This window comes from Rhinoderma darwinii, chromosome 3, assembly GCF_050947455.1.
Source record: "Rhinoderma darwinii isolate aRhiDar2 chromosome 3, aRhiDar2.hap1, whole genome shotgun sequence".
NCBI classification, from domain to species: Eukaryota; Metazoa; Chordata; class Amphibia; order Anura; family Rhinodermatidae; genus Rhinoderma; species Rhinoderma darwinii.
The window spans coordinates 71,792,970-71,817,954 of record NC_134689.1 but is presented as its reverse complement, the minus strand read 5'-3'; the positions used below and the strand labels follow the sequence as shown (position 1 = coordinate 71,817,954).

At 42.8% G+C, this 24,985-nt stretch overlaps 2 protein-coding genes across 2 annotated transcripts in view; one reads left to right on the top strand and one right to left on the bottom strand.

Moving 5' to 3' along the window:
• DOCK2 (dedicator of cytokinesis 2) overlaps positions 1–24,985 on the bottom strand; it is a 963,684-nt gene that overhangs the window by 395,436 nt on the left and 543,263 nt on the right. The window lies entirely within an intron of this gene.
• INSYN2B (inhibitory synaptic factor family member 2B) overlaps positions 1–24,985 on the top strand; it is a 128,646-nt gene that overhangs the window by 81,424 nt on the left and 22,237 nt on the right. Inside the window, exon 3 of the mRNA XM_075856402.1 lies at positions 89–163. Coding sequence (XP_075712517.1) covers positions 89–163 — 75 coding nt within the window. The remainder of the gene's footprint in view (positions 1–88; positions 164–24,985) is intronic.

Genomic DNA, 24,985 nt, shown 5'->3' with positions numbered 1-24,985 from the left:
AGACATGTACAACATGTAGTAGATTTATGGAAATTAATGAAAAATTGTCTTGATATATTAATTTCTCTTTTTTGGCTTTATTAAACAGGCGCATCTTCTATCGAACTGGACAAGACCTAAACAACTGTAGCACTTGCCAGAGCACAGCATGTATTATTTACAGGTAGTGTATTACTTGATGTGATCACTATTATACAAAAACCTATAAGATGCAGGGGCGCTGCTAGGATCTTAAAAGATCAGGGCCATAAGCTCCGAGACATATATTTACCCCCCCCAAATTTTTTTTATTATTTCTTCTAAATATACATCGTAGCTAGAATATCTATAAAACTGAGGGCGGATTCACACAAACGTGTAATACGTCTGTGCCACGCGCGTGATTTTCACGCGCATCACACGGACCTATGCTAGTCTATGGGGCAGTGCAGACTGTCAGTGATTTTTGCGCAGCGTGAGTCCGCTGCGTAAAACTCACGACAGGTCCTATATTTCTGCGTTTTTCGCGTATCACGCACTCATTGAAGTCAATGGGTGCGTGAAAATCTCGCATGCTTCACGAAGGCACCTCCGTGGGACGTGCGTGATTCGCGCAAAACAGCAGGCAAACTATGATTGCAAACAGAAAAGCACCACGTGCTTTTCTGTTTACAAACATCCAAACAGAGTGTCATAATGATGGCGGCTGCGCAAAAAGCATGCAGCCGCGCACCATATGATCATGACACATGGAGCTGTTAAGTGCCTTTTGTGCACGCAAAACGCCACTTTTTTTGCGTGCGCAAAATGCACACGCTCGTGTAAATCCGCCCTAAGGCTGCATTGTCTCAGCAGACAGTATCACACATGATAGGCTTAGATACAGAGCCCCAGCAGAGAGTATCACACATGATAGACTTAGGGCTCATTCAGACGAGTGTGAATCTCGTCTGTGTGCTGTGCGTTGAAATCACGCACAGCACATGGACCCATTGATATCAATGAGGCTATTCACACATGCGTGAGTTTTCACGCGAGTGTCCGTTGCGTGAAACTCACTGCATGTCCTATATTGGTGTATTCCACGCACCTAGTCGCCCATTGAAGTCCAGGGGTGTGTGAAAACCACGGACAGCACACGGACAACATCCATGTGCTGTCCGTGTTTCAAGCATCAATTTCATTTTAAAAAAAAAGTGCTTGCAAGTGCGTGAAAGACACATGCCACACACAAAGCACACTGATGCAAAACGCAAAGCACACGACCAGACTTACGTGCGTAAATCTGTTCGTGTGAATGTAGCCTTAGATACAGGGCCCCAGCAGTAAGTATCCTTGTACTAACGTATGTTCACCCCCCCAAAAAAACTGTGTGCGTGTATGTATATGTGTGTGTATGTATGTGTGTTTGTATATATATATATATATATGACAGCATATCTGTAGCACTCTGACCCTATAGCTATAGAAAGGATTAGATACAGTGGCTCAGCAGACAGTATCATACACGATAGGATTGTATATAGGGCCCAGCTCGCTGACATTGTGGCTCCAGCGCTAGACCCAGGAAAGGTAAGTATAATAATTGTTTTGCTTTTTTATGTGTTACAAAAAATTTTCTTGTGTGTTTGTTTTTTTTTTACAGGTTTGGTTGTTGGACTACATCAGATTTGAGGACTACTTCGATAACGGCTTTTTTTATTCTCAACAAAATGGTTAATGAAGCTTGTGTGTTTTTTTTTAATTTCAATAAAATATTTTTTTTATGTCCTTGTATCTTTTTAAACTTTATTACTACTGCCTTATTAATAGCTACTGGCTATTACTAAGGCAGGGCTTAGTGTTAGCCGGTGCAGAGGCTAACACTAACCCCAATTTTTACCCCGGTACCCACCCCCACCAGGGGTGCCCGGAAGAGCTGGGTACGATCCAGTACCCGATCATCTATAGGGATGGCCGGGCAAAAGGGCGGCCGCAGGATGGTATTATTAGGCTGGGAAAGGCCCAAAACAGTAGGCCTTCCCACCCTGGTAATGCTAGGCAACTGCTGCTGTGTTGTATCTTGCTGGTTATGAAAAATGGAGCATGGCGTTTTTTCAAATTATTTAATAAAAAGAGTAAAATAATAAAAATAAAATGACGTGGGGTCCCCCCCAATTTTCATAACCAGCCAGATACAACACAGCAGCAGCGGGCTAGCATTTCCAGGGTGGGAAGGGCCGCCCCAGTACCCATTTATCTTTACAAATGGTCAGGTACAGGAGCGTACCCAGCACTTCCCAGTACCCTTGGTGGCGGTGGGTACCAGGGTAATAATAGGGGTTAGTGTTAGCCTCAGCATTGGCTAACACTAAGCCCCGCCTTAGTAATGGACGCTGTCAATCAGTCAGCGGCCATTACTAAAGCGGTAGTAATAAAGTTTAATAAAAAATACAAAGACGTAGAAAAATATTTTATTTAAATAAAAAACCACACACACAACCCTTATTAACCATTTTATTGAAAATACAAAAAGCCGTCATCTAAGTAGTCCTCGAATCTGACGTAGTCCAACAACAGAAACTGTAAAGGACACAAACACACAAAAACCCCATTAGTAACACATGTGGTAGGCTTAGATACAGGGCCTATGTGTGATACTGTCTGTTAGACCCTGTATCTAAGCCTACCACAAGGTAGGCTTAGACACAATACCCCAGCAGACCGTAATCTTATACTATATAAGATAACTGTCTGTTGGGGCCCCGTATCTAAGCCTAACATGTGGTAGACTTCGATACAGGACCCGAGAAGACCATAACGTTACACTTACCCTCCTCTTTGGCTCAGGGTGCAGCGGATGTCCCGACACCATCTAACATCAGGACGTCATCCACGGCGCACAGCGTTGTGACGTCATGACGTCAGGACTTCTGCTGCGTTCGGGAAGGAAGGTGGGTAAGTATGTGTCATTACTATAGTAACAGGGGAACGTGTATTTTATTACTTGGGCCCCAGTTACTATAGTAACTTACATAGATGCGGCCGCAGCCCAGTCGCAATTGCGACCGCTGTGACCCGAATGTGGCAGTCGCTTGGGATCCCATGCTAGCGACGCCCCTGACCAGATTTGTTTTTTAATTATCTCACATATATTTAAATATGAATATAAACATCTTTAAAAGAACCTATATGCCATCTGTCATAAATTGAGATTATCAGCTTCCTCTCAAAACACTAGTTTTGGTGAAAACGTTTGGTTGAGTTACAACATCTAAATCTATGCCCATTCACTAGCTAAACAGCAGACAGGTTTATAGGCAAAATAATTGTAACACAAATCTGATAATACCAAAAGGCTAAATACAATGATGCCATGGGAGCAGCAATAGCTGGAGTTTTAGACAGCGACCTTTCACTGTAATTACACTTGTATCTGCATAGTTTTTGTTCTAACAAATTATCATTCTGCCAAATTAGTGCCATTATTATTCCTATCACAGTAATGGCAGTTAGGTTGTGACCACCCTTCCTTGTTCAATGATGCTTACAAATATCTTTTGTTTTACAGCTTATGGTGCCTTTTTTGATGAGCTACAAGTCAGGCAGCTCTGTCAAACATGTTTACTTTGTTTTTTAACTGCAAGGATATAGAGATAACTCAGATACAGTGCAGGTGTGTGCGCTCCCCTCTTAAGTGCTCCCCTCTGATGAGCCCCCCTCTGATGTGCTCCCCTCTGATGTGCTCTGGGGTGCAGTAGATGCTAAGAGTTCTTATAACAGCCCACTTTTAGATCACTGGAGATTTTTTTTTTGCTACAATCAGTATAAATAATTCACACAAAATTCTTTGTCGTCTGTCAGACCATCTTTTATATTAGTCGTGGACACATTACTGTTGATTTTAGGAGCCAGTTATACAGATGTAGCCAAGTTTATCTTGACTCTGTTAACTTGCTTCAGCGTGATATCACACAACAAAAGCCATTGAAAACTATTAAGAAACATCAAGTTTCTTGCCACTGTGTATTTAATGTATTAAAAGTCAAGCTAAAGATGGCTACATCTGTACCACTCCAGTAGTTCATTAGATTTATTTTTTTCAGTAGCCAGAGAATAAGATCTATAGACATCAATAGAAAACAATTCAAAAAGTTTTCCACCAGGAGCAAATTTCTAGACACATTGGGATTCTAGAAGCTCCTTTGTCCAACCCTGTTTTACATAGTGCTAGTTCCAAACAGTGAACATCTGCCAGGTGTGTAGCTATAGGGGTTACACAGCTGGCAGTTGCACCCAGGCGCTGTTGCCTGAGTGGGTCAAAAAGCCCCTCTGCCACATAAGTATACACAAGTTTTATGAATGGCACATAGTATATGGGTTCCCCTTACCCAATTTTGCATTGGGGCCCGGGAGCTTCAAGTTAATTTTTGCTCTCACTACTCCTAGAACATCTGCAAATAAATTATTTCCAACATGTCTCAAGGACCAGCCTATTTTAGTACTTAAAGATTTAGTATCATTACAGGGAATGCCCCTTATATGCTTCCTGATCTGCAAATAAAAAACTCCTAAATTGGACTTTATATTAAAAAAAAATGCTTTGCTCCTCTGATAAAAGAAAACTTACTGTTATCCCCCGTTATTCTCTGTTTTCCCTGGTCCCATTGTCCCGATATGCCCAGCTATTGAGGACATGGATGCAGAGTACCAGCCATGCCAACCTCTCTTCAGGTCCTATTAAATATACAATAGTGCAGCCACTGTGCATGTGAACATCCCTCTGTCCTGCTCTGTACTCTGGGAGCAGGATGGCTCCGTGCTGCTTTGCACTGTCTGTATTGACACTGACACGTGCAGACTTTACTGTGTAGAAGCACGGCTCAACACAGTGTTTTGTTGAGCCGTGTTGTCATGATCTGCTATTCTATGTATTAGATATAATATCTTCTGTTATTATGTAATTCCTCTCTCTGCGCTTCATAAAAAAAGAGATAACGTAAGAAGTTAAACATAAGTTCTTGTTTTCATTTGGGATCATCTTGCAGCCCAAAGAGACATTTTGACTGAGGTTTCACCTGTAATATCCTCACGTTTTGTTTTTTTGGGGAGGGGGGCAAAAAAGGAAAAAACAAATATGTATATCCATTCCGCAAATGTTTTTTTGTAGATTTTTTATACCCTCTGGTAAAAATAACAAGTTAACTTTATTCTACGGGTTGGTTTAAATACGGCAATACCAAATATGTATAGTTATTTTAATATATTTTAGTACTTTTGAACAATAAAAACACTTTTTGTGGAAAAAAGTCATTTTTGTGTCGCAACATTCCAAGACTTGTTTTTTATGCAGGACTGGTTGTACTCTTTATTGGTACTATTTTGTGGTACATATAATTTATTAACTTATTTTTAATGTTGTTTTAAGGGGGAATATAAAAAAACAGCAAACCTGCCATCGTTTTGATTTTTGTTTTCTTTATGCCATGTGTTGTGTGGTATACTTACTTAAGTTAACTTTATTCTATGGGTCATTATAATTGCAAAGGAGCCAAACATGTATTTTTTTTTATCGTGAGCTATTTTTAAAAAATAGAAAAGATTAAAAAAAAAAAAATCATAGGCAGAATTCACCACTTTTGTTTCTGGTGTGAACAAGGCGCCAAAAAAGTCCCAATTTTCGCAAAAATATTTGATTTTTGAAGCATTTGTGTCACTTATGGAACGCTTTACAAAAAGTCAGCTGGGCTTAGCGGAAGGTGGCTGAGCCTTCTGCAGCCCAGTACATTTTCTATTAATTTTGCCAAACACAGCTGTAAATTATAGCAAAAATCTACTCCAGCTCGTAGCTGGAGTAGATTTGACTTTCTGGCACATGATTGGCCAGAGATGCACACATTTTATAAATAGCAATGCTCCTCTTAATAAATAAGGTGTATCTTACTCCAGTGCTCTTTAGATTAAGACTGGCATATAAAACGCAAGTCTTAATACATTCCCCTATTGTATTCTGAAGCATTCTTGCCTGTCAGAGTAAAAGCATGCAGCGTATTCGCCCTGTGCACTGCAGGGAATTCCGGGCGAAAGACCGCATCAAACTGTGGTGCACTTTTTCACATGTAATGGCCGCTGGAGACCGCTGCAGCCTGTGATTGGCTGCAGCAGCAGTCACATGGGATGAAACGTCATCCCAGGGGGCCGGCACTCTGACGTCATCCTGGCCGGCCTCCTGGGATGATGTTTCATCCCATTTCACCACCGCTACAGTCTATGATTGGCTGCAGCGGTCACATGGGATGAATCGTCATCCCAGCAGGCCGGCCTGCTGGAAAAAACACAGACTTTTGGGTAATTATAATTTTATTTTTTTTCTGAGTTGCATTTTTTTTGGGCGGAAACGCTGCGAATCTGCCGCAAAAAAACGCAAAATCTGCTATTTGTTGCGGGTTTTACCTCCCCATTTGAATTCAATGGGGAAAACCCGCAACAAATAAGCAGCGTTTACGCAACTACAATTGATATGCCGCGGATTCAAAAAATGCAAGGCATGACATTTTGTGTGCGTTTTTTTCCACTGAGTAATTACGCAGGAGATGAGATATGTTCTATCTCATCCACTTTGCTGCTACTGTATTATGCTGCAGATGTTCTGTTGTGGAAAATCCACAGTATTTCCGCAATGTGTGAACTGACCCTTACACTGGCAGGCAACCTATCAGGCATGTGATAATAGGGATATAATTAAGGGAGACCTGGGAGCCTTTGTTAAGTAACAAATCGACAAACCATTAATTGAATCGACTAAAGGAATAAAAGGATGTCCAAAGTTTTAGATATCTCTATGTAATAAACAACGCTAAAAGTAATTTATGCAAAGAAATCACAAAAACAGCAATTGAGAGACTTCACAGTATTCTTAACTGCAGTCTATCAACAACTCAGGAGAGGTGCAGCCATTTTGAAATTCTGCATCTGAGAAGGAAGCTTAGGCATAAGGGTATGTTCACCCAGATCAATATTCTCTGGAAAACTATGCAGCGAATCCCACCCAGATTCCAGAGGGAATTCTGGACAAATGTTTTATCTGGATTTGCCACTGCAGAGAAGAAAAGGAGAGCAGAGGGGATTTAAGCAAAAAAAATAAAAATAAGAATATACACACCTAGCGTAACCGTAGAAAAGAGTCCCTGCTCCCCCGGCTGGTCTGTGCTGAGCCAGCCTCCTGGGATGACGTCTCGCCCCATGTGACGCTGCAGTCTTTGATTGGTGCAGCGATCACATGGGACAAAACATCATCCCAGGAGGCCTAATCAACCCAGAGCAGCCCAGAGTGCCAGAAGAGGTTAGTATAGTATTTTTTTTATTTTAAAGTTAAAAATGTTTTTTTTCCCCTCTAGTTTTTAGTAGACGTTGTTCAAAGTCTAGTGTGAAGCTTTATGTCCACACGCAGCAGATTTGAAATTACATTCCATACATCTAAATGGAGCTTGTAAAAGTCTATGCACATGCTGAAGAAACAACACATGCTGAAGATGTATGAAACGGATGTATGGCACTGCTGCTTCACATTAGTTTCCAGAACAGTTGCGCTTCAGACCACCTGCTGTGCAGAGAACTACAATGTAGCGTCATTGTAACAGACAACAAACAAATCTATGTAGTCTGATCCTGCATTCAGACTCCTTTCTATCTGTCCTACATACATTTGGTAGATTACCAAAAAGTGTAGAGAGAAAGAAGGAAGTATTACTGCAGGATCAGACTACACAGGGTTTGTTTGTTGTCTGTTACCATAGAGACCAATTTACATTCTGTGCCAGTAAAAGTGTAACAGCTCTTTTATAGGATGAAGTAAAAATTTGAATAATCATAAGAGCTACAATGAAGATCTTGAAATTGATTAAAACATTGAACAACTCTACAGATTTTCTGCTGCTTATGTGAATTTGTGGCTCAACACAGCATGTGGCAGATAATAAATAATCCCAGATTCTGAATAAAACAGTATAAATGCAGATCATGCAAAGCTACATTTGCTAAATTACACACTAATACATATAGCGGGCTTCTGAGCTATCCAGACACAATAATCTTGTTTCTTTTTCCTTAGTCTGAAATGTGTTGGATGTTGCTTATCTTTGTGAATTATGTACCAGTCAAGTTTACACATGAAAGTAAAGATAATCTATGACAAAAACCTTTTGTTATAATGGAGTGAGACTACATTGCCGATATTTGTTCTCTTTTATGTACGTTTTGAAGCTCTCTTCTATTTATGATGGAAACATTTTATCTTTGTCTGGGAAATACTAATTATGAAGCAGAAACATCTTTGGCCAATGGTAGGTGCTGGATGTGACTTGTGTACAGCTTCTCGGCTATATTAGAAAATTTCAGTGAGGTTAAATTTCAATAGACTGTGCAGGCGCATATTATGGATCCTACCGTATATTCAGCCTCGCCTGTAAAACGTCTGTGTGCTAAATGTTCTGCAAACAAAATTGCAATGTAGTAAAGAACTGTAAATATCGACTAGAGGCATATTTATTCCCGCAATAGCACAAATGCTCATCCATTTCAGCTTTTGCAATTAGAGTGGAGATAATTATAATGAGCATATAGGGTTGCCTGTTTTCTGGCGTTAGCCCTCTGAGTGCCATCTCCGAGTTCTAGGGGAAACTTCTCAGTTTGGATGTTGGGTGATTATCACATAACTGTTAAGCTATACTCGTGTGTTCGCAATTACTTATCAGTCTTTAGAAATTACATCTGTTACCTGTCATTTGAGATTACTCATCCATTCTTGCATTTTTTTTTTAACGAAAAAGTTTGACACACAACCATTTTTCTAACATTGTAAAGTAGGATGATAGGCCCTGTTCATGTCACATTTTTATATTTACGTTTAGCATGTATGTCGCAAAAGCCCCAACCTACTCGCTAAACATGTCCGTTGAGCTTCCATTGTCAGACAGACAAAGTGTAGTTTTGCCTCCATCTCATCAGTTTACGTCAGTATTCAGCAAATTGAATGTATGGAATAGTGTCGTACACAACATTATAGCCTAAGTATAACTGGTGCATTAAATGGATACCTAACAGTGGCATCCGTCACCTATGGGCTTTAATAGTGTCCGTTTAACAAATATGTCCTAAAAATCTATTGAAAAACGTATTACATATATGTCGAACAGATGCCATTATGGCCTATGGGTGACGGATGCCACTGTAAGGCATTCGTCACAGCTGACGTTTAACATATATGTTGTGAGCTTTTCCCGGCATATACATTAAACTGAGACAAGAAACTTAATGTGAACACAGACAGAGTTTGTTACTATAATACTATATATAGCTAAAGCTATTACAGAGTAGTTGACATGGACGTGAGCCTCTTTTTCTTATTATTTTTATTTGTAGCAGAAGAGAGTACTTCATCAGACGATTACCATGATTTTCTGATTTTCATATCATGATATTAAGTAATGCAGGCCACATGTTATAGGTCTTAGACCTGAAAACCCCATAAAAATTCTTGTTCCACTCCCTTTAGTAGAGCAGTGTTTACCAACCAGGGTTGCTCAGAACCTGATCAAGGGTTCCCCAGAATCCATTAGCAGCAACCTGTTACATTAACAGTAAATGCCCTTTTACACTAGCCAATTATCGGGCAAACGAGCGTTCAGAGAATGCTCATTGCCAATAATTGGTCTGTGTAAACAGAGCAGCAATCAGCAGATGACAGTGCAGACGCTTTAACATGTGAAAAATATTATCATTGTTGGCAGCAGGGCCGGCCTTTGGATAGATGGCGCTCTGTGTAAAATTTTCGTTTGGCGCCCCACTTCCATCATAAAAAAAATGTCCCATAAATAAGTATAATGCCCCTCCACAGTATAATGGCCATTTTTGTGCCCCCACACAGTATAATGCCCTTTATAGTGCCCCACATAGTATAATGCCCCCTTTAGTGCCCCCCACAAAGTATAATGTCCCTTAAGTGCCCCCACACAGTATATTGCTCTTCCACACAGTATAATGCCCTTTAGTGTCCCCCACACAGTATAGTGCCTCTTTAGTGCCCCATACAGTACAATGCCACCATAGCTGCCCCATACAGTATAATAATATTTCATAACATAATATATTATAACCCCTTTAAGGACACAGTATTTTGTCCTCTAAGTGTGCCCACACAGTATAATGTCCCCTGTAGTGCCCCTACACAGTATAATGTCTACTTAACGGCCCCCACACAGTATAATGTCCACTTAGTGGCCCCCACACAGTATAATTCCCCGTTAGTGGCCCCCCCACACAGTATAATATCCCCTAAGTGCCCCAACACAGTATAATGCCCCTTTTGTGCCCCACCATCTCCCCCTTGTAGATAGTGTCATTCAGCCACCACTTCACCCTTGTAGACAGCACCATACAGCTCTCTTACCCCCTTGTAGTCAGAGCCATACAGCCACCACCCCCTTGTAAACAGTGCCATACAGCCCCCCACCTCCCCTTTGTAGACAGTGCCATACAGCCCCCCAACATCCTCCTTGTAGAAAGTGCCCCCACCTCCACCTTGTAGACAGTGCCTTGCATCTCCCTGGTAGACATTGCCCCCCAGCTCCCCCTTGTAGATAGTGCTATACAGCCCCCCACCACCCCCATGTAGACAGTCCCCCCAAAAAACGATAAAATATATACTCACGCAGATACTATTGAATGTAGCTTCGCTACCACTATAGCAGTCATTGCGGCTGCTAGCGGCGCCACCGGACGGATGTGGGGGCCATTTCGGTGGATGACACAGGCCCCCTCATGCCACGGGCCCCATAGCAGCTGCTAAGGTAGTTATGCTACGCTGAGAGCAGAGAAGGTGCACCCGGGCAGAAAGGCAGTTGAAAATTCGCCGGGTCTGGCCACTTCAGAAACACAAGCAAGGGAAGGAATCCAGCGCAGCGCCCCCTTTCACCTGCTGGAGTGATGCGCCTTATGCGATGACGCAGGTCACACACCCCAAATGCCGGCCCTGGTCAGCAGCACATCTCCCTCTGTAAACAGGGAGACGTGCTGCCGTCATGAGACACAAATGTATGGGGACGAGCGATCGGAGTAACGAGCGCTTGTCCCCATACTAGCTCCTTGTGAAGGGAGTAAAAGAGCGCTGATCAATGAGCTGTCTCGTTGATCGGCACTAGTTGCACTGGTCCAAAAAGTGCCAGTGTAAAAGTACCTTACGGATGGCAAACTGATTTCAATCTACTTAACCTCTTCCCGTTCCTTGACGTAGTATTCCGTCATAATAACATGGCATCTTTCGCGCTCCATGACAGAATAGTACGTCACAGGAGGAACGACCATTTCGGCCATCCTTTCCGGCACATACAGGAGCTGTGACAACTGCTGTCTCGTACAGCAGTTGCTGCAGTTCCTTCAGCAGGGACTGATCTCGGTGGTCCCTGCTGATTAACCACTTAGAAGCCGCGTTCAATAGCGATCGCGTCTTCTTAGAGGTTAAACCACCGTTGACGCCCCACAACATGATCGCAGGCGCCGATGTTTGCTATGGAACCGGAGGCCTAACAATGAACTGACAATGGACTAACAGTGCATCCTGACAAAGTCCGGACCAACTATGCTAGCTGACAGCTCTAATACACTGCACTATGCATGAGGTGCAGTATATTAGAAATGCGATCAGGGCCTTCTGCCTTCAAGTCCCCTAGTGGGACAAAAAAATAAAATAATTGTGTAAAAATAAACAAAATAAAAGTTTGAAAATATTAAAAGTAAAAATCCCCCTTTTTCCCTTATCTGTTCTTTATTATTAAAATAAATAAATAAATAAACTATACATAATTAGTATTGACGCGTACGTAATGGCCTGAACTACAAAAGTATTTCCTTATTTATCCCATGCGGTGAACGCCATAAAAGAAAGTAATAATAAACCAAACCAGAATCCAAATTTTTTTGGTCACCACCCTAACATGGTACTGATCGAAACTACAATTCGTTAAGTAAAAAACAAGCCCTCGCACAGATTTTTTTTAAAAATAAAAACTTAATGCCACAAGACATAAAAAAACCTATAAACATATGGTATAGCCGTAGTCGTATCACCACGCCTCTTAAAAAATAGAACAAAAACTGATCAAAAATTTGCATGCACCCCATGAAAACTATCATGAATTCCTCTAGAGGTCTAGTTTGCAAAATGGGGTCACTTTTAAAGAGGCTCTGTCACCAGATTTTCAAACCCCTATCTCCTATTGCAGCAGATCGGCGCTGCAATGTAGATAGACGGCGCTGTGTGGCTGTGCACTGCCAGAAGCTGGGTGGTAATGAAGAGAAGTGGATGATGCTGATTCGTCAGCATCATACACTTCTATTCACAACGCCCAGCTAGTAAAAGAAGTAAAAACGCCCAGATGTAACGAACACAATACACGCCTAGTTGGATATAACTTTAACCCTTTCAAGACCGAGCTCATTTTGACCTTCATGACCAGCCCCATTTTCTCAAATCTGACATGTGTCTCTTTATGTGATAATAACTCCGGAATGCTTTTGCCTATCCAAGCGATTCTGAGATTGTTTTCTCGTGACATATTGTACTTTATGTTAGTGGAAAAATGTGGTCAATAAATTCATTGCTTATTTGTGAAAAACACCAAAATTTAGAGAAAATTTGCAAAAATTATGATTTTTCTCAATTTAAATGTATCTGCTTGTAAAACAGATCGTAATACGGGCATGACCACACATGGCGGAATTCCTCCGCAACTGTCCGCATCAATGCCGCACAGAATCTGCGTTGCAGATTCTGCAGCGGATCTGCACAAAATGTGCAGAAAATTGATGCGGACTGGCCGCTGCGGACTGCAGGAAAAGTGCTTCTCTTCTCCCTATTCAGTGCAGGATAGAGAGAAGGGACAGCACTTTCCCTAGTGAAAGTCAAAGAAATTCCTACTTACCGCCCGTTGTCTTGGTGACGCGTCCCTCTTTCGGCATCCGGCCCGACCTCCCTGGATGACGCTCCAGTCCATGTGACCGCTGCAGCCTGTGCTTGGCCTGTGATTGGCTGCAGCCGTCACTTACACTGAAACGTCATCCTGGGAGGCCGGACTGGAGACAGACGCAGGGAGTTCTCGGTAAGTATGAACTTATATGTTTTTTTACAGATACATGTATATTGAGATCGGTAGTCACTGTCCCGGGTGCAGAAACAGTTACTGCCGATCGCGTAACTCTTTCAGCACCCTGGACAGTGACTATTTACAGACGTCTCCTAGCAACGCTCCCGTCATTACGGGAGCCCCATTGACTTCCTCAGTCTGGCTGTAGACCTAGAAATACATAGGTCCAGCCAGAATGAAGAAATGTCATGGTAGTAAAAACAATACGCTCCGCAGCACACATAAGATCTGCGGACTTCATTGCGGAATTTTGACTCTCCATTGAAGTCAATGGAGAAATTCCGCCATGAGTCCGCAACCAGTCCGCCACTGCTCCGCAACAGACAGAGCATGCTGCGGACACCAAATTCCGCTCCGCAGCCTATGCTCCGCAGCGGAATTGTACGCATCGTGTAAACGGAACACTGCTAAATTAAAGTGAAAGTCAATGGAGAAACGGCTCCGCTGCGGATTAACGCTGCGGAGTGTCCGCAGCGGAATTTAAGTGAAATTCCGCTATGTGTGAACCCGCCCTACCACACAAAATAGTTACTATTTTATATATTCCATATGTCTACTTTATATTTGCATAGTTCTTTGAATATTATTTTATTTTTCTAGGACGTTACAAAGTTTAGAACTTTAGCAGCAATTTCTCACATTTTCAAGAAAATTTCAAAAGGCCATTTTTACAGGGACCAGTTCAGTTCTGAAGTGGCTTTGAGGGCCTTATGTACTAGATAGACCCCATAAATCACCCCATATTAAAAACTGCACCCCTCAAAGTATTCAAAATAGCATTCAGAAAGTTTCTTAACCCTTTAGGCGCTTCACAGGAATTAAAGCAAAGTAGAGGTGAAATTTACAAATTGTATTTTTTTTACTGAAATTCATTTGTAATACATTTTTTTCTGTAACACAGAAGGTTTTACCCGAGAAATGCAACTCAATATTTATTGCCCAGATTCTGCAGTTTTTTGAAATATCCCACATGTGGCTCTAGTGTGATAATGGACGGAAATACCGGCCTCCGAAGCAAAGGAGCACCTAGTGGATTTTGGGGCCTCCTTTTTTTAGAATATATTTTAGGCACCATGTCAGGTTTGAAGAGGTCTTGTGGTGCCAAAACAGTGGAAATCCCCCAAAAGTGAGACGGTTATGGAAACTACACACCTCAAGGAATTTATCTAGGGGTATAGTTAGCATCTTGACCCCACAGGTATTTTGCTATATTTATTGGAGTTTGTCTGTGAAAGTGAAAATCTACTTTTTTTCTGAAAAAATATAAAAAAAAATAATATTTGCAAGGAATAAAGATTAAAAAGCACCCCAAAACTTGTAAAGCTACTTCTCCCGATTACGCCAATACCCCATATGTGGTACTAAACTGCTGTTTGGACCCACGGCAGAGCTCAGAAGGGAAGGAGCGCCATTTGGATTTTGAAGCGCAGATTTTGCTGGATTGGTTTTCAGTTCCATGTCGCATTTGCAATGCCCTGGAGTAAGCAAAACCGTGGAATCCCCCCAAAACTGACCCCATTTTGAAGACTACACCCCTCAAGGAATTGTTCTAGGGGTATAGTTAGCATTTTGACCCCACAGTTTTTTTGCTGAATTTAGTGGAATTAGGCCGTGAAAATGAAAATCTACTTTTTTCTGAAAAAACATAGAAATGTTTAATTTTTACAATGAATAAAGGAGAAAAATTACCCCAAAATTTGTAAAGCAATTTGTCCTGATTACAGCAATATGCCATATGTGGTAATAAACTGCTGTTTGGACCCACGGCAGGACTCAGGAGGGAAGGAACAATATTTGGCTTTTGGAGCTCAAATGTAGCTGGAATGGTTTTCGGGTGTCATGTCGCATATGCAAAGCCCCTGAGGTACCAAAACAGTGGAAACCTCCCAAAAGTCCCTTTAGGGGACTGGAACGAGCGATCATTAGGTTGCTGGTACAATACACTGCAATACTAATGTATTGCAGTATAATGTCATTTTACAGGCTCCTGTAACAGCGCGATCGCTGTTCCTGTCCATTAGTCCCGGGTGTCAGCTGTAATACACAGCGGACACCTGCAGAATATGGAGCGTGCACAGCGCATGAGCCCGCTCCATAAATAACCCCTCGCACCACTACATGCTATTAAGTCGTGGTGCGCCAAGGCGTTAATGCGCAGCGGATGGTGCAAAGTGAAAATTAAAATTTTCCACTGATGTGCCATTTTAATGCACAATATATTGTGCCCAGTTTGTGCCACTGAAGACAAATACCTCATACAATGTTGAGCGGGTTCTCCCGGATATAAAATGTCATATATGTGGACGTAAGCTGGTGTTTGGGCACGCTGTGGGGCTCAGAAGGGAGGGAGCGCCATTTGGCTTTTGGAGCGCAGATTTTGCTTGGTAACTGTTCTGTTTGGGGTTTTGCTGGTATTTCAGTTATGATGTGGGGGGGATATGTAATCTGTGCGGAGAACATCAGGGTATAATAAGAGGGTATAATAATGGGGTACATAAATAATAATTCGCAGATATGTGGCCGGTGTCGCACTGATAAATGGCGCCCGATCTTATCCGCTTTTGGAACACTCTGCACATTTTGCATCGCTATATTCTGAGAGCCAGAACTTTTTTATTTTTTCTCCAACGGAGCTGTGCGATGACTTATTTGTTGCGGGACAATCTGTAGTTTTCATTGGTACCAATTTAGGGTACATTCGATTTTTTTTAATCACTTTTTATTAGATTTTTTTGGAAGCAAAGTGACAAAGAAACAAATTCTGACAATGTTTTTTGTATTTTTTTTTTTTACAGTATTCACCGTGCGGTATAAATGAAATTTTACTTTATTCTGCGGGTCGGTACGATTACGGCGATACCATATGTATATAGGTTTTTTATGTTTTGTGGCGATTGCGCAATAAAATCACTTTGATAAAATTATTTATTTTCTGTGTCCCCTTATTCTGAGAGCCATAACGTTTTATTTTTCCGTCAAAAAAGCGGTGTAAGGGCTTGTTTTTTGCGGGACGGGTTGTAGTTTTTATTGGTACTATTTTGGGGTACATGCGACTTTTTGATCACTTTTTATTCTATATTTTGGGAGGGTTGATGACCAGAAAAAAGTGATTCTGACATTGTTTTTTAATTATTTTTTTTGCGGTGTTCACCGTGCGGGAAAAATAATATTATAGTTTTATAGTTTGGGTCGTTACGAACGCGGTGATACCAAATATGTGTACTTTTTTTTACATTTTCATTTTTTTCCTATAATAAAAGACTTATTATAGGAAAAAAAGCATTCTTTTTTTTTTGTAACTTTTATAACTTGTTTTTACACTTTTATAAAACTTTTTTATTACTTTATTTTTTACTTTTTACTTGTTTTACTTGAGGACTGGCAGAACTGATCGCTGCTATAATACATTACACTACCTAGGTAGTGTAACGTATTATAAACTGTCAGTGTGACGCTGAGAGTCACACTGACAGGAAGCTTATGAGGACCTGCCTCCGGCTAGTTCTCATAGGCTGCTGTGCATGGCAGACCCGGGGGCCGTTATATGGCCCCCGGTTCTGCCTTGTAACCGACTGCAGCACCCGCAATCGGTCCCCGGGAAAGTTTGTTGTAGCAACAAACTTTCCAGTTTGTTATAGCAACAAACTTTCCAGTTCGTTGCTACAACACACTTTCCCTGCGATCACATGACCGGGACCTGAACTAATCAGGTCCCGATCATATCTCCGGGACCAGAGGCAGGTGATAACAGCGCGATCCGGGTGTCAGCGCTACTCTGAGACACCTGGATCGCGCTTTTAACACCCACCGTGAATTCACGTCGGCACTGCACAGAGCCCAGCAAGTGCCGACGTGAATATACAGTGGGCGGTCGGGAAGCGGTTAAACACGCCCAGTTGTACATAAGAAAGGCTCGTTTGCTTAAATATAAAAATGGTCATAACGTGGCCAAAAATGCTCGTTTTTGAAAAAAACAAAACGCTACTGTTATCTACATTGCAGCGCCGATCTGCTGCAATAGGAGATAGGGGTTTGAAAATCTGGTGACAGAGCCTCTTTAAGGGGCTTCCCCTGTACTGGTACCTCAGAATCTCTGCAAATGCGACATAGCGCCTAGAAACCAATCCAGCAAAATCTACATGGCAAATAGCACTCCTGCCGTTTGTTCATCCAGCAGTTTATGACCACATATGGGGTATTGCCATAATCGGGAGAAATTGCTTGTCAAATGTTGGGGTGTCTTATTTCCTTTAGTCCTTGTAAAAATTAAAAAATTGTACCTTTTATCTGAAAAATGTGATTTTCAATTGCACAGCCTAATTCCACAAAATGCAGCAAAAAAACCTGTGCGGTCTAAATGCTCACTATACCTCTCGACAAATTCCTTCAGGGGTGTAGTTTGCTATATAGGGTCACATTTGCGGGGTTTCCACTGTTTTTGCACCGCAAAACCTTTTCAAACCGGACATGGTGCCTAATAAAAAGAAGACCTTAAAATCCACTGGTGTTCCTTTGATTCTGTATCCTGTGCTTCAGTCCATTAGCACACTATGGCCACATGTGGGATATTTCTAAAAACTGCAGAATCTGGGCAATAAATATAGAGTTGCATTTCTTGGTTAAAACCTTCTATGGTATAGAAAAAAATGTATTACAAATTAATTTTTGAAAAACAAAAATGAAACTTCTACATTTTACCTCTACTTTGCTTTAATTCCTGTGAAACGCCTAAAGGGTTAAAACACTTTCTCAATGCTGTTTTGAATACTTTGAGGGATGCAGTTTTCAAAATGAGGTGATTTATGGGGACTTTCCAAAATATAAGGCCCTCAAAGCCACTTCAGAACTGAACTGGTCCCTGAAAAAATTGCCTTTTGAAATTTTTTTGAAAATATGAAAAATTGCTGCTAACGTTTCAAGCCATGTAACGCCTAGAAAAATAAAAGAATGTTCAAAAAATGATGCAAAGATAAAGTAGACATATGGGAAATGTAAACTCGTAACTATTTTGTGTGGTATTACTATCTGTTTTACAAGCAGATACATATAAATTTAGAAAAATGCAAATTTTTGCAAATATTCTCGAAATCTTGGTGTTTTTTACAAATAAATATTTCATTTATCGACCAAATTTTTTCACTAACATAAAGTAAAATATGTCACGAGAAAACACTCTCAGAATCACTTGGATAGGTAAAAGCATTCCGAAGTTATTACCACATAAAGTGACACATGTCAGATTTGAAAATCGGCTTCCTCCTGAAGGCCAAAACAGCCTCAGTCCTGAAGGGGTTAAGGGTCATTTTGTGTGCCAATGTCCACAGAAACCAGGAAACTCCAGCATCTAAAGTTGGATGGAGAGGCAACTCTAGGTGGGACGTCTCCAAACGTCAAAACCTCTTCCAAATTATCGATTCCTGTGGCCATGGTCTCCGGAGAGACGTCACATCCCTCCTCTGCCTATCTTGACTACGGAGCAGCTGCTAATTTCATCCTGCAGGATCTAGTGGATCGTTTACATCAACCCACAGTTCTTCTGGAGAGACCTCTGGCTGTTGCATCTGTGAATGGTCTACCATTGTCCGATCCGATTGTGTTCATTACGGAACCATTGACACCACTACAAGTCAGAGCACTTCACTCGGAATAGATCGCCTTCCTGGTATTACCGAAAGCTATCAATCCTATCCTGCTGGATCTTCCATGGCTTCACTTACATGCTCCGGTTCTTGACTGGAGTTCTTCAATGGGGTCGCAGATGCCATTGAAACAGCCGCCACACCGTTTCACGCCTCTTCAACGGTCTCTGTTCTGGTTCCTGCACCCTCCATTTCCTCATACCATTCCACCTCCATTCCACTTACCCGATCCGGAGGCTCTGCAGCCTCTGGGCGTCGTCAGGTTACTGCATCTCTCACCTCCCTCCACGGCCGTCATCCACTATGTGTGGCTGTAGCGACTAGAGGGTGCGCGCTGACTCTTTCCTTTTTAAAGGGCCAGCGCGTGCCAAAATTCCTAGACTTCCTATTTAAGGATCCTCCTTCCTCTCAATCCTTGCTTGTTCAACCAAGTTCCCAGTGAGTATGCCTGTACCCTGGTTCCCTGTTTTCTTGCCTTCTGCCTTTGTCTGGATTTCCCGTTTTTGACCTCTGCCTGAACCTGACTATCCTTGCCTGCAGCCTGCCTTGATCTATTGCTATCGATACCTGTAACGATGTCCATTGCCTGTCACAAGTTTGTCCTGTTTTGCCCCCTCTGCTCACTCTCCGAGCTACCTTTTCAGTATGCTAGTTTTGCGGATGTCTTCAGCAAGGGGGACGCTACCTCCACATCAGAATTATGACTGCCCCATTTAACTGGTTCCAAATGCTTCTCTTCCCCGTGGACGAGTATATCCTCTCTCCTTGCCAGAGACTCTATCCATGTCAGCCTATATCAAGTAGAATTTGGAGCGGGGCTTCATACGAAGGTCTTCCTCCCTGGCCAGGGCCGGGTTCTTTTTCGTTAAGGAGAGAGACAGATCTCTTCGACCCTGCATTGACCAACGTGGTCTCAACCACATCACGGTCAAGAACAAATACCGTTGCCACTTATATCTGAACTGATTTTTTCAAAATTAGACTTGTGTGAGGCTTATATTTTGATCCTAATCCGTCAAAGGGACGAGTGGAAGACGGCGTTCAACACCCGAAACGGACACTATGAATACTTGGTGATGCCTTTCAGACTGTGTAGACTGTGCAGTCTTTCAGGAATTTGTCAATGATATCTTCCGAGATCTCCTCTATGTCTGTGTTGTAGATCTCAATGATATTTTGATTTTCTCCCCAGATCCGACGACCCATGGGAGGCATGTCCGTCAGGTTCTACTGCGATTAAGTGAGAATCGTTTATATGTCAAGTTGGAGAAATGCGTCTTTGAAAATAAGTCTTTGCCCTTCCTGGGCTACCTCATCTCAGATCAAGGTCTCAAGATAGATCCTGAGAAACTAAAGTCTGTCCTGGATGGCCACGTCCTCAAGGCCTGAGGGCCATACAGCGTTTTCTGGGATTCGCCAATTTCTACCGGTAGTTTATCCCAAACTTCTCATCACTGACGGCTCCCATCTCTACCCTTGCCAAGAAGGGTGTGAACTCTAGAGGCAGCATCTGCATTTATTAGCCTCAAGACAGCCTTCACTTAAGCCTCTATCTTCCATCATCCTGACGTATCTCGGCAGTTTTCATTGGAGGTGGACACTTCTTCTGTTGGTACAGGTGTACTTCTGTTCCAGAGGAGCTCTAAAGGAAAGGCAGTAGTATGTGGCTAGTTCTCAAGACTTTTTTCTTCTGCAGAGCGCAACTACTCTATTGGGGATCGGGAGCTACTGGCCATCAAATTGGCTCTGGAGGAGTGGAGACATCTGCTGGAGGGCGAAGCTCACACCATCCTGATCTACACCGACCACAAGAACCTCATCTATCTCCAGTCGGCCCAATGGCTGAACCTCCATCAAGCCAGGTGGTCGCTGTTCTTCACCTGTTTTCAATTTGTGCTCCACTATCGTCCCGCTGACAACAATGTGAGGGCCGATGCACTGTCCAGGTCATTTAAAACGGATGACACAGTGGAGTCCCTTCAAAGTATCATAGACCCGTCCTGTAGCATCACTGCCAATCCTTTGCAGGTTGGAGACATCCCTCCGGAGAGTACTTTTGTTCCATTGACAGGAGAAGAATTCTCCGCTAGGGACACAGTTCTAAACTGGCTGGGTACGCTGGTGTTCGTAAGACCCGAGACCTGATTAGGCGTCACTTCTGGTGGCTCACACTACTCAAAGAAGGTGGTGGACTTTGTCTCTTCCTGCACGGTGTGTGCTTCTAACAAGGTTGCTCACCTCAAGCCTGCTGCCCTGCTCCAACCTCTGCCTGTACCCAGTGTCTCCTGGCAGCACATTGCGATTGACTTTGTCACAGACCTTCCTCCCTCAGCAGGATGCAACACTGTCTGGGTAGTGGTGGACTGGTTTTCTAAGATGGCACATTTTATCCCGCTGACCGGCCTACCTTCTGCTCCCCGACTGGCGAGTTTGTTCAGAAAATGTTCTGCTTGCATGGATTGCTCCTTCATTGTGTCCGATCGGGGGGGGGGGGTTAAATTTACCTCAAAATTCTCGAGAGCCCCCTGTAAACTCCTGGATGTGAGATTGGACTTTTCCTCAGCCTATCACCCCAGTCCAATGGGCAAGTCGAGAGGATCAACCAGATTATGGAGAATTATCTCCGCCACTTCATCTCCTTGCAGCATGATAACTGGGTACAGCTTCTTCCATGGGCCGAGTTCTCGTATAACAACCACACAAGTGAGTCCACCACTTCCACGCCATTTTACATTGTGTAAGTCAACATCCTACAGTCCCTCTCCTTGTGTCGACTACATCTCCGGTACCTGCTGCTGACTCTGCATTTGGGGACTTTCTGCAAATCTGGCAATAGACCCAGTCCTCTATTTTGCGGGCAGTCGATCGCATGAAGCGAAAAGCGGATACAAAAAGAAGAGAGCCACCTCAGTATCTTCCAGGTACCAAAGTCTGGCTGTCCTCACAGAACATTAGTTTAAAGGTGCCTTCATACAAGCTTGCTCCCAGGTTCCTCTGACCTTTTGAGACTTTGCAACAGATAAACCCTGACTCCTATAAACTGCGACTGCCTCCTACCCTCAGAATCCCCAATTCCTTTCATGTGTCCCTCCTGAACCAGTAGTCCTGAACCGCTACAGTAAGGGTATGTTCACACGGCCTATTTACGGAAGTAATTCAGGCGTTTTAAGCCTCGAATTACACCTGAAAAGACGGCTCCATTACGTCTGCAAACATCTGCCCATTGATTTCAATGAGTTTTACGATGTTCTGTTCAGACGAGGTGTAGTTTTACGTGTCGCTGTCAAAAGACGGCGCGTAAAAAGACGCCCGCCTCAAAGAAGTGCATTTCACTTTTTGGGACGTAATTGGAGCCGTTTTTCATTGACTCCATTGAAAAACAGCTCCTATTACGTCCGTAATGGACGCCGCGAAAAACGCGTGCACTTTTAAAAACGTCTGAAATTCAGGAGCTGTTTTCGCCTGAAAACAGCTCCGTAATCTCAGACGTATTTGGCTTTGCCGTGTGAACACACCCTAAGACTTCCAGTTCCGCAGTTGCTCCCAGCGGTACATCTGATGTGTTTGAGGTGAGGGAGATATTGGACTGCAAAAGGGTAGGAGGAAGGACTTTCTATTTGGTGGACTGGAGAGGGTTTAGTCCTGAGGAGAGGTCCTGGGAGCCGGAACAGAAACTCAGTGCCCCTGCTCTCATTAAGAAATTCCTCTCTCGCTCTGGCCCCAAGAAGAGGAGGTGTAAGAGGGGGGGGGGGATACTGTAGCGTCCATGGCCGTCAAGTTTACTCACCCCCGACGGCCACAGCCATGGATCTGTGAGCGCTGGCTCGCATCTCCTTCCTAGGAGACGCCAGCGCTCACTTCAGCTCCGGTCCGCTGTGTCCCATAGGGTGCATGCCCATGCTCGTGTCCGGTCTTAAAGGGCCAGCGCGCGCACATTTGGAAATCAGCATTATGAAGTACACATAATTTCCTGGACTATAAGAAGGGAACTGCCCTACTGATCCATGCCTGAGCATTGTTAGTGTATCCCATGTCAGTCTTGCAAACGGTCCCTTGGTGTTATCCTGTTCCAGTTGTTACCCATGCCCTGTTACCTGTATCCTGTATCGCGTGTTGTGTTCTTGTTCCTGGGCCTATTAGTGTTGTAGTCATGTCCTACTGCACCTGCAGTCGTTTGCCACGTCCAGTGTCATTTTCCCAGTCCTTTGTCTTCTGCCACGTCCAGTATCTTCCGCCACGTCCTGTGTCGTCTGCCATGCCTAGTATTATCCGCCACGTCTGGCAGCAACCGGCTGCACCCACCTCCATCCGTGCTGAAGCCTCGGCCACTGTCTGGACTAGTTCAGGTACCTGTGTGTTACGAACTGCTATAGACTCTTGTATAGACTGTGATTAGGCCAGCTGCATCTCCGCTACGACAGAGCAGCCTAGTGGGTCCACATACCCTGTGATCGTGACAGTTAACACATCCAATTAGTACATATTGTAGTAGACAAGGATTAGAGAATGCTTTGCAAGCCCCTACACTAAGCTTCTTTGAGATGTTAATGGTGGTAGGATATCATTGTAAACAGGGGCATATGCAGGATTATGTAAAGGAGAGGGAGTGTTTCACGACCGTACTTGAATAGTAAATTTATATGTATGTATATGTACGGATGAAGCCATCTTTATCTTGACTCTGATAACTTCCTGCATATCACACAACAAAAGCCATTGAAAAGTCATTGAAAAAGATAAGAGATCTAGCCATTGTTTATTTAATGCGTTAAAAGTCAAGGTAAAGATGGCTGCATCTGTACACACACACACACACACTCACACACGTACGTACGTACGTACGTACGTACGTACGTACGTACGTACGTACAACACCAACATATATTCCCACAAATATAGATTCAAACACATATACACACTGTGATATTCAGACAAAAATGCGCACACACACTGTGACACATATACACACAGATACATACACACTGTGATACACCCAGCTATACACTGTGACACACTTACCTTATCGGCTCGATTTCTTTCACAGGCAAATGTGGGCACATCAGAACAGGTCTGCTCCTGTCAGCAGTAATGTCAAAATGCTGGAGCTTGCCCTCCCCTTCCTCTCTGACAAGACTGCAGTCTGTATGAAATGCTGTTTGCCATCTAATGGTGATGGGCAGACAACATTGCATGCAGACTGTACAGATGTGTCCACCCTTAGCTTTTCTTGCGTTAAGTTATACAATTTGCCATGATAGCAATTCAACACAATTTCATGTCATCCAGTAAAGAAAAAGTATAGGTTAACGTTTATGACGGTTATACGTTTTTTTTTTTTAACATGGGAGTCTATGGCCGACAAATGGCTGACAAATGGCATCTGTCGGAGGTATATAATTTTTTTACATGTTTGTTTTACATCTCACACCATGCATTTGGGTTTAGAGACAAGTAAAGGGAGAACTCATCTGTATGTACAACAACCTAAAGAGGAGAATCGCGGTCAGGAGGAGTGAACAAAAGGGAAGGTTTGTAACCCTATAATCCCCCCTTGTATGTCCCCCTAATTGTAAAGCTTATGACAAACTCAGACATGGATGTTTCACGAAATGGTGGGAGTTAACGTTTTACAAATAAAATTTGATCTGTTAAAAAAAGAAGACCTTTATACAGAGAAAATAGATACGGAGAGGTTCATACATGACAATTTTTTATGTGTTTATCTTTTTAGCCAAAGCAGGATTGTATCCTATGGGCACTTTTTTATGGTCTCAACAATTGGACACCCAAAGTTCTACTAAACCAAACTAAGATCTCCAGGGAACCCTGAAGTGATCTAAGTTTGGCTCAGCAGAACCGCAGGCCTATAATACAGACCCTAAATTCTGCAGTCGCAAATCAACACCAAATCATGGGGATTTTTTTGCAGAGTGTCCAAAAAAAACCTGCACTACACTCATCTCCCCTGGTGCTCCTATGTAGAGATGAGCGACCTTATAATAAGTTCGGTTCGGCTGGTTCGCCAAATTTCATGAAAAAGTTCCATTCGGACCGAACTAGTTCGGACCGAACCTGTAATTCAAGAAAGCCCATAAAAATCGTGGCCGTGATAACGGCACAGGCAGCCCATAGAAGTCTATGGAGCTCCCGTAATGACCGGTGGCTACATGTGTTAACCCGGCATTACGG